The sequence below is a fragment of the Postia placenta genome (assembly GCF_002117355.1).
Source record: "Postia placenta MAD-698-R-SB12 unplaced genomic scaffold POSPLAscaffold_2, whole genome shotgun sequence".
NCBI lineage: Eukaryota > Fungi > Basidiomycota > Agaricomycetes > Polyporales > Adustoporiaceae > Rhodonia > Rhodonia placenta.
Window position 1 is genome coordinate 2096453 of NW_020169833.1, and position 17410 is coordinate 2113862.

A 17410-nucleotide genomic window follows, 5' to 3' on the forward strand; every position below is an offset into this window, starting at 1 on the left:
CTGGAGCAGACGACGAGTCGACTAATTTCCCCTGCCAGAGTTTCGTCAATGATGTTGTCGACGTGGCCGTTGAGGTCGAAGCTGTACAAGTCGTTAATGTGCAGGCACGTTTCAGTTGCGCCGCAGGACGCGCCCGCGTCGCATCTCGTGATGCGTGTCAGTACTTGGGACCCAAACACTGACGCCCATGTCTCATGCAATGCGTACTACGAGTAGTCTTGCTTCCTGTTCATAATGTCGGCTTATAAATATACAGTGACACAGTGATGGGGGATAGTGCGACGCGCTGAGCTACAGTACGAGATGCTAGGGTGACAGGTAGGTATACAAGACACAAGTAGGTCCTTTGAATCAGTACTCCTCCCTTTTCACCTGATACATTGCTAGCTGCTCCTTCAGGAATCGTTCAAGCTTCCCTGAGTTCTTGTAATATATCGTCCCCTCAGGATTATATGTTCGACAGTTGTCAAACACCAACTGAGCATCCGCAAGGAATGCATCGAGATTCGGATACTGATTCGTGTCGAGCTTATGCTCCATCGTACTGAAGTCTGAAGATCACAAAAGGTTGACGGTCTGTCCTCATGCAAAACTGTTACGACGCACCCATTGGCTGCTTGATGACCTCATAATAGTCCGCGACCTCTTCAGCATTCACTGGCTGCTGGAACGGCCAGGCGAGCGTGTGTCCTTGCAGGTCTGATAGCAGCTTTGTCATTAAGGCATGCTCCGCTCCCTTGCCTGTAAGGCGTGGTGCGCTGATCCGGACTGAGTGAGTTGAGTGCAGTAGATGTATAAATCAAAGGACCTGCCTGGTAGCCATTGAAGGGGTCCACCCGCTCTCTCCTACATGGGCGGAACGACGTGAATTGGTGCGTATCATGATCGCACAAACGACCTACGTAAGCCAGGGACATCCTTGGGATCTACGGTAACCCCTCCGGGCGCGCCTTCTTGGAATTGTGGTAATCCTTCATACACAATGTGACTTCTCGACATCTCCCGAATCTTGCTGAGGATCGCCTCGCGTTGCTGTGCAACGATCTCCCTAGTCCTCAGATAGTCGACGTTGGGGAGCATCGTGCACTGCATGATCGTACCGCCCTCGTAGTCCTTGATGTAGCCAGCCCATACCGACCTATCCAGGGTGATCTCCTTGGAAAACCCCTGTTTCCGAAAATACCCAACAGCGTAATTGTCGGCGTATGTGAGGAAGTGCCACATATCAGGGTATGTATCGCGAATGTGCGTCTTGAAATGGTCCATCAACATTGATCCATACCCCTATCGCCAACATGTGGTAAGTCAACAATCAGATGAAATTGAGCACTCGGCCGACCTTGACTTGATCAACGGACGTTGTTGCAAAGAACACGATCTCTGCAAAGCCGCGGTGAGGGAATGGCCGGTAGCAAATTCCACCAACAACCTTGAAGCCTCTCTTGATGATAGCGAGACACTTGGAATTAGAATCGTATACTAGCCGCGCGATATATTCTCGAGGCATCTTGGGTAGTTGCTTTTGGAACAACGTCTTCAAGCCCGTCAGAATGACCAACGAGCGCGGATCATGGTCATTCGCAACCGCCACAATTCTGATGACTCCCTTTCGCAACTCGATTTGTGCGACTTTCTCTGGTTTCCCTGGAGGCTGATATTCCAATCATTCGTCTAATAAGTATGTGGCGTGGTGCGTGGACAACTTACTGCAGAGAGCGCTGCCCTTCCGGCATCGACAGTAACGCCAGTGGCCAGACGCATCAGCTGTCCCTCATCCATCTTCTCCTCCACTTTGACTTTTGGCTCATCCTGAGCACTGTCTGTAGGTCGGTTCATCTCCGCTAACTGTGCGTCGTTAAGAGGTGCGACTGATGTCGGAGCCGTACGCGCTTGAGTTTTTGACTTCTTGTTGACAGGCTGCTTGCCACTACGCTGCTGGCCCTTTATAGCTGTGGCGGGGTCACGCGTTTTTATACTAGTGGATGGGCCACCAGGCCCCGTCTTCCGCGCGGCAAGAGGCCGGTCTTCGTCCTCTTCATCATCGTCATCATCATCATTCTCATTCTCACTAAGCGACGAGAATGAGACTCTTCGCTTCTTTGTCGGAGGCTCTGTCGCGTCGGCGGCGTCACTAAGGAAGGATGAAGCAGGGGAGTATGGTTGCTTTTCAGGCGAGGAGGGGACTATGCAAGACGCATTGTTTATCGCGCGTTTCCGCAATCAACCGTTGTACTTGCCTAATGAGCCCAACGCGTCCGATATCGAGCTTGCTGGGGAAGCCCGTAGCTGCATTTGCGGGCGTAGGCCTTCTACGTCCTCGTCAGTGTAGTCGAAATCAAGTAGCTTGTCAACATCCTTGAAACACAATTGATTCAGGAAGCGACGAGAAGTGTGGCGTGGCGTACCTATAATGTTCCGTGAAACTGAATATAATTTGCTCGTGATTTATTTGAGTTAAGTACTCACCTCGAGGAATTCATCAAGCCGGACAGCAACACGGCCCCTGCGCGCGAATTCCCCCGCACCAATTGCGGCCGCATCGGCACCATGCTCGACAGTGGAGTGACCACAAGAGCATTCCTGAAGGTACTCTGAAGGGCCGCCGGTAATGTCTTCTAGCGCGTCTTGTTGTGAGTCAAGTACGACTTCTACGCTAGGTGGTGGTCGGAGTCCGCGACACGAGGAGCACACGGAACAGCTCGAGTAACGCGCAATTTTGACGGCCAAGAGCTCGTCAGACAGACTTGGTATATCATGGGAAGCAGGGTATAGGACTTTCGTCATCTTAAAGCACAGTTGAAGCAAGAATCGGGCTGGCGCGATGTCTTCGACGTCGTAGAGCACAGCGGATGAGGCGTATGCACAGGGCCCCCGGACACTGCAGTATGGTTTGACTTGGATGATCTGCAGACCACATACGTTGTTGGTCCCGGCTGCGTCTCATCGTCAAACTCTACATGAATGACTACTGCATTGCTCCTTCAGCAGCGTTAATCGGCGTGCTCTGTGAATTCTCTGACGGTCCACGTATCTTTACGCGGCATATAAATAACGGTTCTCCAAGTTTGCGCGCATGAGAAGCATGGTCGAAAACTTCAGGCGCCCTGCGGGCCTTTCTTTGTGATCACTTTGCTCCCGTTGTTCCTCTGTCTACCCTATGCTATCGCCTCGCGCATAGATCTTCGAGAACAGTCTCATGCTATACCCTGCGTTGTACTGATGATACCAGCCATGATCACACTGTGCTCCTTGGTATTCCTCCTAGCCTATACGGCACTGGCTACAGACTGGATAGACTATCCTACCAATGGTTTTGCGACGATGACACACTATACTCTTCCAGAGGACTTTGTTGCAGCATGCGGCTGCACTCCAGATAGCACCCACTATCCAACAGCTGCTATGAGCCAAATGGCATATGGGAGTAGTACAGCGTATGGCCCTTCTTGCGGACGCTGCTTCAATCTCACTTTGCTCAACACTTTTACGTCCGATCCGCCGTTCTATCCCCAAGTCAAGAATAGTGTTATAATCAAAGTCACAGACCTGTGCCCGCTGGGCGGGAATGGTTGGTGTTCAGCGACGGCGAACAAGCCAAACGCGTATGTCGTGCATTTTATGTGCACCAGATGGACCTATTGACAAAGGATGAAGAGGCGGGGCATACTTGAACTTTGACCTAGCATGGCCCTCGAGCTCCATACCTTCGGATTTCTTCCCTTCCAACATCACACTATATGGTAAGTGGTGTCTCTTGACCTAGGAAATAATTTACTGAGGATTCTGAAGGGTATACTGTAAGTCAGCATCGGAAGCTATTATGGCTTTACAGTGAACGGCAAAATTCACCATAATACAGGACTTCGGCGTGTGGAATGTGAGCTACGAGAGTGTCAACTGTCTACAAGATTGGGAGGGCGGACAGGCATCCGATGCGCTCGGGAGCGCTGCAGATATCGGAAGCGTGTGCTGTCCAGCCAATCCCACCCCATTTGTGAGTCATGTCAAAAGCTTCGAGGAGCGCCGGATGTATCCACTCCTGACACCGTTGTTCCAGGGCAACGAGACTTGCCCCTCGTATTCTGATGCGAACGGTATTCCACCGGATACTACCAATACAGGCGCAGAGCTCGCTCTATCAATACCCTGTTCCTATCTATTTATGACATGTGTACTTGCTGGATCTCTACTGTCTTGGATTTTGTGAACGCTGTTGTGCACTGGCTATATTTATTATCTAGTATTCTGGGTTGTCTGTATGGGTAGAGGTGTATCGTCTCTTACGTAGGCTCGGCTATTGACAGACCTCTCGTGGCTGGTCCTCAGAGATTGTTCTGCATTGTTTCTGGAGCTCCTCAATGCGATTGTAACACTACTCACGAAGTTACTCAGGTGTGAATCGGTGAGATAATCACGGACGTGCTGCCGCATCTGGTAGATTGAATCGAGATGTCCCAATGCCCTACCTCAAACCCACCACCAGCCTAACCCTCATTCAGCTTTGAGCCAACATACTGACATACCGCACTTGTGCACCTTGTTCTCGGAAGCTCCAATATAATGGCCACCTCAGAATCACTGAAGCCGAGCTACATCTACAAACTCATCCCATCCAGCGCCCCGCCCCCCAATCCGCTCCCGCCCATCCTCCCCGTAAGCGAGCTCGATCGATCATCAGGCTTCATCCATCTCTCGACCGCGGCGCAGATCCCAAACACGCTCAAGTTCTTCTTCACCGACGAAACACAGGTGTACGTCTTGCGCATCCCCTACGACCCGCTCGACGCCAAGATACGGTGGGAGGACCCCAAGGCAGAGGTGTGCGGACCGCGCGGCGGCGAGGGGCTCTTCCCGCATCTCTATAACGACCTCAAGCTGGGAAGCGGGGAGGTGGAGAGCGTCGGGACATGGGCTAGGAACGAGGGCGAGAGCTGGGACGACGTTATCGGAAAGACCAAGGATTGGCTGATTTATTGAGCTGCACGCGGAAAGGACATCATGATTTTAGATTGCACGCCAGTAATACAACAGTCTGACACTGCGGCCCGCTAATCATTCAACACGATTATGTGCTTCATGCTATGCTGGATTATTCAGTAAAATACGCCTGTAGGGATCGTATGAAGCCGTCAGCCGGACATCACATCGACCTCAGGATCACGGTTGAGATCATCCCAGGTCCACGAGGAGGAATTTGACAACCAATTCACAAGCCGTCATATTCATGATTTGTTGTATCTGCGCATTCACACAGTCCAAAAATGCCCACGATTTACGCATGCTCGATTTGATCTGCACATGGGTCGATAGATGCATACGCCCCCAGGAACTAAACGATAGGCACACTGTCCCGACATAAAGTCGTAGAAGCCCGGGGCACGGCAGGAGCACACCAGAAGCAAGGTATGTGCCGGAAGATCAGGGCAGTTGCACAGAACGTGATCGAATGAGTAGACATCGAGGGCTTCCGCACTGAAGAACGAGATTTAGACGGCGGTCTTGCGCCCTCAAGCATCAGATCTGAACGACAGGAATCTATGAGAAACGAGCGTATAGAATTTGTACATCGCAAATACCAAAACGCAAACAACAATTAAAGGATGTCCCCTAGAAATGAAAATGAACCGGTCTACTTCTCCAGATCGCGGTCAACATCCATCTTGCGGTAGTACGCCCATTCTCGTTTGTTAAACAGCCGCTTGGCGAAGCGAAGACCGCCCATCCACCAGAAGCCTCCGGCAATGACCGCAAGGAACAAAAGGGCGAGCAAGTACGAGGCCAAGCCCCAACCGTGCTCGTCTTCGCCCGTAGCGGGGGTAGATGCGGAGCCCGTTGGCTCAGTGACCTCCTCTACAGGCTTGACACCAGTGACAGCGGATGCCTTGCTCGCGGGTTGCTCAGACACAGTGACAGGGGCTGCGGTTGTAAGGCCGGTAGCCGCAATACCCAAGGGAGACGGCTGCACAGCCGTGATGATAGTTGCAAGGTCCTGTTGGTAACAAACACAATGGATTCATATCACATTTTACTGCACAGATAATGCCGAGGCTTAGAGCTCAGCACGAAGAGGCACCTCATTCCCGTCTGAGTCCACATCCGCTTCGACTGGCAACTGTTCATAGTCACATGCTCGAGTTAGTGATAAATGAGTAAGACGGGTAGGAGGAAGCCATACCTCGCCACAATCGACGATGACGACATCTTCCAAAGGGCGGTCGCTTTTGCCCTTCGGAACTTCCTCTGTTAAACAGCGTATCAGTCAAAATATACCGGCATATTGCAACCAATCGTAACCCACGGATAGCCATTACGATGTCCATACCCTCCAATACCTCACCAAAGACTACCTGATGCGACCATCGGTAAGTACGCGACTCGCTTCTCAAACTCAAGCAAATACGCACATGCTTGCCATCAAGCCATTGCGTCTTGACAGTTGTGATGAACTGTCACACATTTGTTATATCATACGTTCTGAACACCGGAAGCAGGAAGACATACAAATTGAGAGCCTGAAAGGATACAATTCGGCGAATTAGCGATAAACAGGCAGCCACATGACAGGGAATTATTACCGTTTGTGTTCTTCCCTGCATTGGCCATAGAGACAATGCCGGGGCGGGTGTGGCGAAGTTTGCTGATATGAAGGGTGGTACGGCATCCATGCATGTAAAATGACATTACTTACAAGTTCTCATCAGGGAATTTGTCACCGTAGATAGACTGGAAGAGTTTCATGCATCAGAATTTACCCGATGAAATACAATTGGCGTACACACCTTGCCGCCAGTGCCGTCACCCTTGGCTAGGAGTGGACTCATATGAAGGCGTCCCTTGATGACGGACGGCATAACGAATACGCACTAAAATCACCACCCTGGATCATGAAGTTCTTGATGACACGGTGGAACTTAGAGCTTTTGTATCCGAATCCAGGCTCGAGGGGTGTGCCATCCTTCCTTACGCCGGTGGACAGTGCACGGAAGTTCTCAACGGTTTTGGGGACAGACTGGAGAGAGAAGCTTAGTCGTATCCAGGACCACACGGCTGAGCGGCACTCACACCACCGTAGAGACCTATTACGACTGCGGGCACACATGAGATTCGGCACGCTAGAAGAAGGGGGATATGACACGTACCCCGACCCATGTCCTTGTCACCATGCTTGATGTCGAAATAGACTTTGTTAGTGATCTTGGGGCCCTTGGCGGCCTCGACCGACTGCGCGCAAAAGAATGCCGCAATCGTGACGAAGACAACCCCGAGTACAAGCCGGCGGAACATGGTAGTAGGGAATGAGAGTGGTAACGAATTGTGAGACGCGCTCCTGTGAGCGACGCGACGTGGCTCTTGCGGGGAACTTGCCGGCCAACGTGATCGAAATGATCGAGAGGACTCTGATCACGTCCGTGAAATTTCGAGGTTTGTGCTCACCGAGATGGACGACGGCCTCGTACTCAATCTCGCTGTTGACGACCAGCCTACAGCGCTCAGGAGCGCAGGGGCAGCAAAGAAGGGTGGAAGATGGACGGACAGGTGCGTGCCTTTTGCTCGCATTTTCGCATTATCTCATTTGGAACATAGATTGAAAGCAAAACGGGTCACAAAACGCAAAGTCCGACCAGTAGATCATACACCGGGTCAGGCGCATGGTGCAGAAGAACAACGGCCTGCAAAGCGACCACGTAAGGAGAAGCCTTCGTCGAATCAGCCTGCAGGGAGACATACTGAAGAGCGTACTGCGACCGCCGCTCGTCCCCCTACACACGTTATTTCCTCCTTGTTTACCTCCAACCCGAAGGTGCAACAGCCTGCGCAGTCCATACACCTGAAGACACTATCATTGCCGAGCAATGCGCCCTTGGTCGACTCGTCTACATTCTTGGGCCTCGGGCTCGACCCGCTCATTGTAACTCATCTAACGACAAAAATGAGCATTTCCAAGCCCACTTCGATTCAACAAGCAGCACTGCCGATATTGCTCGCGAAACCGTCCGAAGACACGTCTTTGCGGGATGTATTCATCCAGTCTCAGACGGGTTCAGGCAAGACCCTTTCATTCCTCCTCCCGATCATTGAAGACCTCCTACCCATGAGCTCCCTATCATACATTGATCGGACTATTGGCACATTGGCTATCATCATTGCACCTACGAGGGAACTGGCGAAGCAGATCTCTGATGTCTTAGAGGCACTCCTCCAGCTCCGCCTGCGACCTTCGGACGAGGAATCTATGGACTCAGCACCACGCCTGACCCGCTGGCTCGTTTCTGGTCTTCTCACAGGTGGGGCTACTCGCACCCACGAGAAGGCCCGTCTGCGCAAGGGTGTGCCCATACTTGTCTCCACGCCTGGCCGTCTACTCGACCACCTGCAGAACACTGCCTCATTCAATGTTGGGAAGTGCCGTTGGCTCGTGCTCGACGAGGCGGATAGGCTCATGGAGCTAGGCTTTGAGGAGACCATTCAAGGAATCCTAAAGGGTCTGGATGGCCGTCGGAAACTTGCTGCGCAGGCGGTACAGGAAGGCAAGAGCATGGAGGTGGGCGGATGGGACTGGGAACGACGAAGGCGGACTGTGCTCTGTTCTGCAACAATCCGAGAAGACGTGCAAAAGTTGGCCGGAACCACGCTCGAAGATCCCGTTGTGATCAAGGCTGTGGAGATTGATACGCCGTCCACAGACAGCGATGCGACACTGTCCAAGGGAGACGCATCGCTCCGCACAGTCGGCGATCAGAACTTCACGCCACCGTCACAGCTCTCGCAGAAGTACGTGATTGTACCGCTCAAGTTGCGCTTGGTGACGCTCGTTGCCACGCTCCGGTCTTTGTTGGCACAGTCTCGGAATAGGCGGGGGACTAAAGTCATCGTCTTCCTCAGCTGTACAGACTCTGTAGACTTCCATTGGCATCTTCTCGGTGGTACGTCCATGGGGGAAGATCAGGACACGCCTACCGCAGACACTGATGAAGAGCCGGTGGACGAAGAGTCTGAATCAGAGAAGAAGTCCGACTCACCCAAAGCAGGTATCCCGTCAGCTGCTGACAAGGTAGGGGCAAAGTCCGCCTTACTCCCGGACACGTCCATCTTCCGACTCCATGGTTCCCTCCCATTGCGGACTCGTCTAGCATCTCTGCGCGGGTTCTCCGCTGTTCCGAAGGGCAAGTCGCAAGATGCAGCCGCATCCTCGTCTGTCTTGCTGTGCACGTCAGTTGCATCGCGTGGTCTGGATCTCCCCCTCGTTCGTGCTGTCATTCAGTACGACTTGCCGACCGAAGGAGGCGCGACCGAGTATGTGCATCGAGTCGGGCGTACCGCGCGTGTCGGAAAGGGAGGCGAGGCATGGAGTATCCTCGCGCCAAGTGAAGCCAACTGGGTGAAGTGGGTCTCGGAAAAGATGCAGGGCGACGGCGCAGCGAAGGGCAAGAATATCACACTTGTGGGTGTATCGATGGAGGACGTGTTGAGGGAGGGCTTTGGAGGCAAGGGCGGTGAATATGAGGAGCGCGCAACCGACGTGCAGCTTTCGTTCGAGCGATGGGTCCTCAAGGACAAGCATGTACGTGCCTGGCCATTCTCTGGGATGATCTATATCTCACATCCGTTCCCTCAGAATGCCGAGTTGGCACGCAAGGCCTACCTCTCACACATGAGGGCGTACGCCACGCATCCCTCGGATGAGAAGCACATATTCCATATCCGTCATCTCCATCTCGGACATCTTGCGAAGGCATTCGCACTTCGGGACGCGCCGACCGCTGTAAGGAACGCCGGTAACAGCTCGAAAAGAGGCAAGGCGCCGTCATATAGGACGCCGCCGACAAGGACAAAGTCTAAAGGGAATGGCAATGGCAAAGGCAACAAGGCCATGGATTCCGACGATGACCTCGGTGTTATCGACGCTGAAAGGCGAATGGAGAAGGTCGTGCGTGCACAAGGCAGACTGACCAAAAAGGGCGGCAAAATGGTCAGCTCTGGCGCATCCGAGTTCCAAATCGCTGGAGGATACGATTTGGAGAAGCTCGTACAAACTGCTCGGACATGAGGCTTTTTGTCATACGCAATCACAATGTAGCTATCGCTTTGTAGTGTAGTTGGATTATTTCCTTTCCTTTTCTCTCACAAGCGGAGACCGCTTAGTCATGTGTCATAAATCTCGAACATACTACAAAGGGAATCGCCCCTGTGCACTCTGAGCATCTTTCTCTACTTTTCATGGCACCCCACACGAATGTGAAGGAGGAAGGCATTCAAGAGCCGGCTCCAGTCTCTCCAGGAGGAACGTACAGTATCCAGGTGAGTATGTTTCGAAATTGCGAGGCGACACGTTGCCGGTTTTCACCGCCACATTTGCTGACGCGTCCCCGCAGACGGTTTCCGTGGGGTGCAAAATCTACATCCGCCGCCAAAATCCAGATGGCGAAACCGAAGAACGACTCGCCGAGGTCCTTTCTATCCGTGACAAGCCCACAAATCAGTACGGGAGGGCGAGTATCGTCAAACAGGAGGAACCGCAAAATCCTGCAGACAGACTTGAATTTTTTGTCCACTGGGATCAGTTCAACAAGCGCCTAGATGATTGGGTGCCCGGCTCGCGTCTCGTCCTCAGCCGGGACCTCGAGTGGCCCCGGCCAAAGCCAACCCCAGCAAGCAAGAAATCTTTTGGGAAGAAGGTACCTGCCAAGGGCCGTTCGCAGTCTCTCTTGAAGAGGGCGGCGACCACAAATGCACTCCAGGCCACTGTGTCTATTAAATCTGAGGTTGGGACCCCAGTGCCTACTACTCCTACTCCGTCTGGTGCTCCCAGTCCCTCCCCAGCGCCCAGTTTTCCGTTCAAACGGAAGGCCCCGCATGATGAGGAGGAAGAGGAGGATGAAGACCTCGACGCCGATGCAGACGGGGAGATGGATGTGGACGCAGAGGGTGAAATGCTCGACCTCGATGCAACAGAGTCACCACCCCAACCCCCGCCCGTCACTGCGTTCAGCAAAGAGCAGGAGATCGAAAAGCTGCGCACATCGGGGTCCATGACCCAGTCTATCTCCGAGATTGCTCGCGTGAAGAATCTGAACCGGCTGCAGATGGGACGGCATGAAGTCGATGCGTGGTACTTCAGCCCGTATCCCAAAGAGTACGCGCATCTCCCAGTGCTCTACCTCTGCGAATTTTGTCTGTGCTACTTCGGTTCTTCTTTCATGTTGTCGCGGCACCGCAAGCGGTGCAACCTGTTACATCCCCCTGGGAACGAAATATACCGACATGAAGATATTTCTGTCTTTGAACTAGACGGGAAGCGACAGTTGACCTGGTGTCGTAATCTTAGTCTCTTGTCTAAATGTTTCCTCGACCAGTAAGTCTAGTTCCCGCATCCCTGCATGTCATTATCACCGCAGTCGCGCTAATGCTTCGCCTTCAGTAAAACCCTTTACTACGATGTAACACCGTTCCTATACTATGTCATGGTACGTGTCTCAGGGTCTATTGTCTTCTATTCTTTGAAATGTTCCCTCCGTTCAGTGTCACCGGGATGACTCTGGGTGCCATCTTATTGGCTACTTCTCGAAGGAGAAGGAGTCTGCAGACAACTACAACGTTGCCTGTATTCTCACGCTGCCCCAGCACCAGAGGCACGGATACGGGAAGCTCCTGATTGAATTCTCGTACGAATTGAGCAAAAAGGAGGGGAAGCTTGGTAGTCCGGAGAAACCACTCAGTGACTTGGGACTCCTTGGGTATCGCGCGTATTGGGCAGAGACAATTATAGACCTCTTGCTCCGCATGACCGACGATATCAGCATTGACGACATCGCACAGAAGACCTCCATCACACACGCGGATGTGATGAACACGTACGTCTAGCTGATTGTCAGGGGTTGTGTTGACTTCTCTACTGATCTCTCCGCTCTATCTCCCTAGCTGTCAGACCCTGCAGTTGTTCAAGCACTATAAGGGACAGCACGTCATCTGCATTCCCGAAGCCCATCAGGAGCGGTACCGCAAGGCACTTGAGAAGCGCAAGCGGCGCATACACCCGGAATGTCTGCAGTGGAAGCCGCCGACATTCACTAGGGATCAGCTCAGGTTTGGGTGGTAGGGTGCTTCGAGTTTGGACCGGACATTATATCTTGTTGTATAACCTCTTGTGTATGATGTAGTTCTAGCAGTCGTCCATTATAAATACAAGCATCGTAGTACAGCGTGTCTGCGCTATGATTTGTGCTCGCTTCCGAGGTTCGTAATTCTCCTTCGCAAGGTCACTTGAGCATCCTCCGTGCCCGACTCCTGCTCCAACATCGCATACGACGACTCCCCACTGCTCGAGTCTCCACTTCTAGGTTCCCGCGATAGATCCCGTCCACTGTCAAATCCGCTTTTCATCTCGTCGCGGTATTCTTCCGGCACGTTGTGCATATGAGAATCGAGTTCGCGACGCGACATGGTTGGCGAGGGCGGCTGGGAAGGGGCAGGCGAGAACATGCCCACGCCGGACAGCCGCAGGTTGCCCTCTTCCTCGAGCGGGTTGCGGAAGAATGTCGACGGGGGTGTCGTTGCCGGCTGAGACGAACCTGATGTAGACTCGCTCTGTATCACTATGGATGGCGTGCCCGGTCCATCGGTGGGCGGCCCCGTCTCGCTGGTGGAGGCCTTGGTATCATCGATGACACCCAATGTGCGGGCTATCACATAGGATGTTACGTCCTGGCTCACCGGGATCAGCTGCGAAGGGCGGCGTAGATCGTGTGAGATACATACTAGGAGTGTCAGCAGAACAAACGGCGCTATGACGACAAATGCCAGGAACCGAAAGGTATAAGCAGCGCTGTCTATCCAAGATCCTCGCTGGTAGTACCAGAGATTTTGAACGTAGAGGTTCCACAGAAAGCTTGGAACAGACAATAAGGTCATGGCGGCATGTGTGCTGGGATTCAGAGGCAAGGCGTTGAATAGGGAACCCTGCGGATGCTAGCGCTGCTTAATCCGTCACCCGCCAATATTACTGTACCGAACAGAAGGGTCGCCCGTGTCAGTGGCTCAGGCACGCTCGTTGTAGATAGACGACGAAGCAGGATCTTCAAGTTGCCTAGTAAAAGTAGCCATGCTTCCATAGTTTGTCTACAATACAAGTACAGGCCAGTCCGCGGCTCCATATTCCTGGTAGTAACTAACGAGTGCGTAACAGAAAAGCTCTACTGCAGACAAAGTATAGATATGGGATAGCGAGATGCAAAGGAGATGCGCACAGATAATCCAACGCCAAACACAAAAAGAAAGCAAAGGCATAGAGCGGACAATGACAACGACGATGATCAAGGATAGTACACGTTCGAGGGAAACACAACGCCGTCGTACCGCACCAGGACGACTGGCCGACGCTTCGCGCTCTGGCTCTCCGGCGGCAGGCACCCGAGCACCTCCGCGCAGCGCACCTCGACGTACGGGGAGGGCTCCGAGCCAAAGAACACCGTGACCGGGTCCGTCTTGGAGAAGTTCTCGCCGTAGATGGTGAGCATCTTGGACGTGTGCGGGTTGGGCTTCGTGAGGGCCGCACGTGCGGACGCGTGATGTTTGGGCACCTCAGCAGCCCGATCGGGGGGCAGGTACTTCACCACGCCCGGGAAGGGGGTGACAGGCTTCGAAGTGATGGGGAAGGACCCTGTCTGCGGTGCATTCTGATTGTCGAAGAGCACCGGCGGGACGTAGAAGTTGTACCGGACTTGATCTATGAATGGGATCAGCACGGCGCGCCGGAAGGGAAGCGAAGAGAAGGACGAAGATCGATGCTCACCGGTCCCGACAATGGTCCACACGCTCGTCTCGCCGATGTCCACCTGCCATAGAGCGCCTGACGATGCAGACGAGTCGCTCGCAGAAGCGCGGCGACCAGAGCCAGCTGACCCTGCGGAGGTCGGCCTGCGCCGCCCCTTCGCTGACGTCGACTTCGACGCGGTGCCCGCACTCGACGAGCCCCGCTTGGCCTTCTTCACGCGGCCACCGTCGTTAGAAGGGAAATCCGCAGCAGGAGATGTCGGCGTGCTGCTCATGCTCCCCGAGCCGAAGTAGTCCACCGAGCCCGTTGTCGAAGTCGGAGTACCATCATCCGTGGGCGAAGCAGGAGTCGCAATGGGCGAATTGCTCTCGCGGGATTGCGCGCCAGGCACTGCATTCCAGACACGGCCGTCGACGGGGCGGTACGTATTGACCTTCTCGCCCATACAAGAGAGAAAGGCGCCACTTGGGCCAGGAGTGCCCGGCTCTGGGACTCCACGGCTCGGGTCGTACACCTCGAACGCAATTTTGTGCAATTGCGATACAGGGTCCCCGCACACCTCTCCTGGCGCACAGTAGTGGTCTGCGATGCCCTTGGCACCTTCCTGCAGACCGCCGCCGACTACGATGGTCTGATGATCGACCTTACGGATGATTAGGACCGGGCTGACGACCCCAGAAACCAAACATTGCAGGACAACTGTTTGGTTGTAATATATGGGTATTTGCGACCCGTTATTTGTGAACGGGATCGCGTTGGGAGGGGGAGAGGGGTAGTCGGGCTGGATTGGCGGAGGCGGAGGCGAATCGACGCCGCCGGCCGGCTTGTTGACGTCGACAATGTACATGATGAACGGATCTAAATGTCCAAAAATCAGGTTTTCAAATTACCACATCATATCACACCGTACGTACCCCAGCTAGCCGTCCTCGCGATGAAGGATGGGGTCTGGGTGCGAACGCGCTGATCCAACCCCATGAGCGGCATCCCGTCGGAACCCTTGAATGACGAGCCTGATCCTGATACACAAAGGTATTTTGTTGAGACCGTCTGCGACCGCAGCCGGTGGAACAACGAGATGGTAGAACCATGATTGATGCACACTGTAAAACGCCGCTCGTCAGAACAAATTCCAGCTTACGTGACGGACCAGGCGGCATGGAACGCCCACGTACGTTCGAGGTTCTTGGCGCTCTGTCGCTTTTTACTGGGCTTGCTGATGACCTTGATCGGGCGGCTGGGGAACGTCCCGATCACCCGCTCTGGCTCGTCCTCTGCGGCCGGAGCCATAATCTTGACGAGGGCCTCCACCTTTTTCTTCTTTTCGTCGACGTCGGAGATGTACAGCTGCTTACCGACACAGCGGCCAAGATAGGTCGTGCCTGTGGGCGGGTCGGAGACATCAAATGCTTTACCCGTAGCGCCAGTCCATTCGATCGAACTTTCTTGTGGTGCGGGCTCGCCGGAGATGGAAACAACGACGCGAGGGGGACATAGTTTCGGTTCTTCTCCGCGACGCACGACATCTGACCACCACGAGTTACCAATCATAATGGCGGTTGGCGGCGGACAGAGGAACCTAATATTAGAGTTCAGGTACATTTCGGCGAGACAACAGCCCGACGTGCTCACCGCTTCTCTGTACCGTAAGATTTCTGCGCAACCTTGCTGGACATAACGATGACCGTTCTCTCGCCGAACGCTAGGCGGTTTCCAGACCGCACGTACTGATCCAAATATGGACTACCGACGGCGCGTCCATATCAATGTGACAGGACGAAAGATCACATTTGCCTACCGTATGAAAGTTTGTAGATCCGTCGCGGAGGCGGACGTTTGTGGCATGCGCATTCCCGGAATTCGAAGCGGAAAGTCTACCTGAGGGTTGGGCGCCAGAAATTGCGGCATGTCATCATATGACGGCACCCCACCCTCCGACCTGAACCCGTGTGTCGCATGAGGATTTACTCCTCGCAGCATATCCGGACCAGAACTCTGGTGCACATGAGGCGGCACAGATAGAGGGGAGACAATGGAAGGATATCGCCCACTAGCTTGCATGCGGCTTATGGGGTCCTGGAATGATTGCAACTGAGATGGGGAGAATCCAATTGGCATGCCAGTCATGCCTCCATAGTCGTCGCTGAATTCCGACTGATAGCTGCCTGGGCGACGGTCGACGTCTTGGAACGGAGCATGAGGATGGAAGTCCTTGGCCTGGCCGTTGGAGAAGGAGAAACCAGAAGGGGCCTGGAAGCCGCCCATGCCGTCATTGGGGGTGAGGGGGGATGGCTTACCGCTGCTGTAGGAGGACGATATGCCATTCATCATGTCGTATGGACTCGAGCTAGAGCCCTGGAATGAAGGGAGCCCGTCAGGGAAGCCCCCTTGCGAGTACATATTGTCTGTGGGCAGGCCGTACGAGGACGACGAGGCACCTGACCGGAACCGCTGGCTAGCCAGAGAGCCGGATGGAGAGCCGGCGAATATATCGTACGCAGACTGGTCGGGGACGTCGAGGGCATCTACGCGATCGAGCGAGTGCGCGCTCATGTGCATGTGCCCGCCGTTGTGTGCATTCTGCTGCGGGGCGGACATGTCGGCGGGGGACTGGAGAGAGCCGAAGGAATGGTCGAGGTCGGGTTGGGCGTAGATGCCCTGGGGTGTGCCCGACGGCGAGAAGTCCATGGACATCTTACGCTCGCGGGCGTAGTGGTGGGCGGGGGGGTTCTTGAGTAGGTCTGCAGGACGGCGGGGTCAGCGTGGGCGGGGATGAGAGGGGAGAGGAGGGGAGGGAGAGCGGCGTCGCGGGCAGCAGACGCGCTCTTGACGCGATCATGGTTTTGTGTTATTTTTCCATTACATACCAAATTCTGATCGGCGGTCGGGGGTTGCCGAGTGCATCGCCAGCCAGGCAGTGGAGGCCATCGAAGCGCGGGGTCCAATCAAGAACTGGCCGAGATCAAACGTCGGCTGCCTGTGCGTCCTTGTGCTCAGCCAGCGTCGTGCTATTCAATCCTTGCGGCTCACCTCGCGCGGTTGGCGCAGTGTGCTTACCGTCGGTGACAGCACTACTTGACAGATCCAGCTAGTCAGCGCCCGTCGAGGATCACGTCGCGTGCAATGTAAATGTAAAAATATGTCGGTGGTTATCCGACAAGGTCTCGGGCAATGTAAAGCAGCGGCCGGGCAGAGTGAGTGTCTAGATCCCGGACCACCCTCATCATACCCCTCTTATATGGCGCCCTTCGGTTGCCCAGATCTGTAATCACACAGATGGGGCCGTGACTTTGTTGGTTATTCACTTCAACTTCCGACAACACCTCTCTATGTGAGCCGTGCTTCCCGGAACGTGCTGCCAACATATCAATCAGGTCTGTCGTCCCGCGACGATTCCATCTGTCCCTTCTCGTACTCAATCTCAGCGTCTTTCCATCAGCAGCTCAATCACCGGGCTGTCTACTCACGGCCCCCCTTGACAGATTCGTTCGGTACGATTCTTCCCGCCTCCACCACTGGGCACGATTCCTGCTTCTCTCTGCTCTTCACTGGCTCCGCTCCGAGCTTTCAGCTGCCTGACCCGATTGGTCGCTCACGCCTGGTTAGAATCCCCCGTATTGACGTTATCGTATCCGCGGC

At 54.1% G+C, this 17410-nt stretch overlaps 9 protein-coding genes across 9 annotated transcripts; 4 read left to right on the forward strand and 5 right to left on the reverse strand.

Moving 5' to 3' along the window:
* Positions 1-209: 209 nt before the first annotated feature.
* Positions 210-1836, reverse strand: POSPLADRAFT_1177724 (hypothetical protein; the record flags this gene model as incomplete). The annotated part of the gene is made up of 6 exons (XM_024488530.1): positions 210-551; positions 607-758; positions 813-846; positions 903-1284; positions 1340-1651; positions 1708-1836. The coding sequence occupies 6 exons, from the start codon at positions 1834-1836 to the stop codon at positions 352-354; spliced, it is 1209 nt and encodes a 402-aa protein (XP_024343090.1). The 3' UTR covers positions 210-351.
* Positions 1837-2220: 384 nt separating this feature from the next.
* POSPLADRAFT_1133401 (hypothetical protein) lies at positions 2221-2784 on the reverse strand (the record flags this gene model as incomplete). Its single annotated transcript, XM_024484339.1, has 2 exons — positions 2221-2355; positions 2467-2784. 2 exons carry the CDS (start codon positions 2782-2784, stop codon positions 2221-2223), a joined length of 453 nt encoding a protein of 150 aa, XP_024343091.1.
* A 447-nt stretch (positions 2785-3231) lies between these two features.
* Positions 3232-4207, forward strand: POSPLADRAFT_1130776 (hypothetical protein; the record flags this gene model as incomplete). The annotated part of the gene is made up of 5 exons (XM_024483989.1): positions 3232-3602; positions 3655-3740; positions 3790-3797; positions 3860-3994; positions 4058-4207. The coding sequence occupies 5 exons, from the start codon at positions 3232-3234 to the stop codon at positions 4205-4207; spliced, it is 750 nt and encodes a 249-aa protein (XP_024343092.1).
* Positions 4208-4560: 353 nt separating this feature from the next.
* POSPLADRAFT_1131356 (hypothetical protein) lies at positions 4561-4977 on the forward strand (the record flags this gene model as incomplete). The annotated part of the gene is made up of 1 exon (XM_024484068.1): positions 4561-4977. One exon carries the CDS (start codon positions 4561-4563, stop codon positions 4975-4977), a length of 417 nt encoding a protein of 138 aa, XP_024343093.1.
* A 1072-nt stretch (positions 4978-6049) lies between these two features.
* POSPLADRAFT_1133383 (hypothetical protein) lies at positions 6050-7284 on the reverse strand (the record flags this gene model as incomplete). The annotated part of the gene is made up of 11 exons (XM_024484335.1): positions 6050-6112; positions 6176-6240; positions 6299-6347; positions 6405-6446; positions 6502-6512; positions 6576-6637; positions 6689-6723; positions 6780-6805; positions 6865-7009; positions 7063-7085; positions 7140-7284. 11 exons carry the CDS (start codon positions 7282-7284, stop codon positions 6050-6052), a joined length of 666 nt encoding a protein of 221 aa, XP_024343094.1.
* A 154-nt stretch (positions 7285-7438) lies between these two features.
* On the forward strand, positions 7439-10125 carry POSPLADRAFT_1177733 (hypothetical protein; the record flags this gene model as incomplete). Its single annotated transcript, XM_024488531.1, has 3 exons — positions 7439-7536; positions 7585-9562; positions 9617-10125. The coding sequence occupies 3 exons, from the start codon at positions 7439-7441 to the stop codon at positions 10046-10048; spliced, it is 2508 nt and encodes an 835-aa protein (XP_024343095.1). The 3' UTR covers positions 10049-10125.
* Positions 10126-10218: 93 nt separating this feature from the next.
* Positions 10219-12196, forward strand: POSPLADRAFT_1064684 (hypothetical protein; the record flags this gene model as incomplete). Its single annotated transcript, XM_024481837.1, has 5 exons — positions 10219-10299; positions 10374-11353; positions 11420-11465; positions 11521-11852; positions 11920-12196. The coding sequence occupies 5 exons, from the start codon at positions 10219-10221 to the stop codon at positions 12095-12097; spliced, it is 1617 nt and encodes a 538-aa protein (XP_024343096.1). The 3' UTR covers positions 12098-12196.
* Positions 12197-12210: 14 nt separating this feature from the next.
* On the reverse strand, positions 12211-12909 carry POSPLADRAFT_1052960 (hypothetical protein; the record flags this gene model as incomplete). The annotated part of the gene is made up of 2 exons (XM_024480328.1): positions 12211-12702; positions 12757-12909. The coding sequence occupies 2 exons, from the start codon at positions 12907-12909 to the stop codon at positions 12211-12213; spliced, it is 645 nt and encodes a 214-aa protein (XP_024343097.1).
* A 173-nt stretch (positions 12910-13082) lies between these two features.
* On the reverse strand, positions 13083-16856 carry POSPLADRAFT_1177741 (hypothetical protein). The gene is made up of 8 exons (XM_024488532.1): positions 16802-16856; positions 16639-16748; positions 15570-16512; positions 15404-15514; positions 14947-15350; positions 14686-14874; positions 13790-14629; positions 13083-13723 (listed from the first exon to the last, which is right to left on the reverse strand). Exons 2-8 carry the CDS (start codon positions 16697-16699, stop codon positions 13311-13313), a joined length of 2961 nt encoding a protein of 986 aa, XP_024343098.1. The 5' UTR covers positions 16700-16748; positions 16802-16856; the 3' UTR covers positions 13083-13310.
* Between the last annotated feature and the right edge of the window lie 554 nt (positions 16857-17410).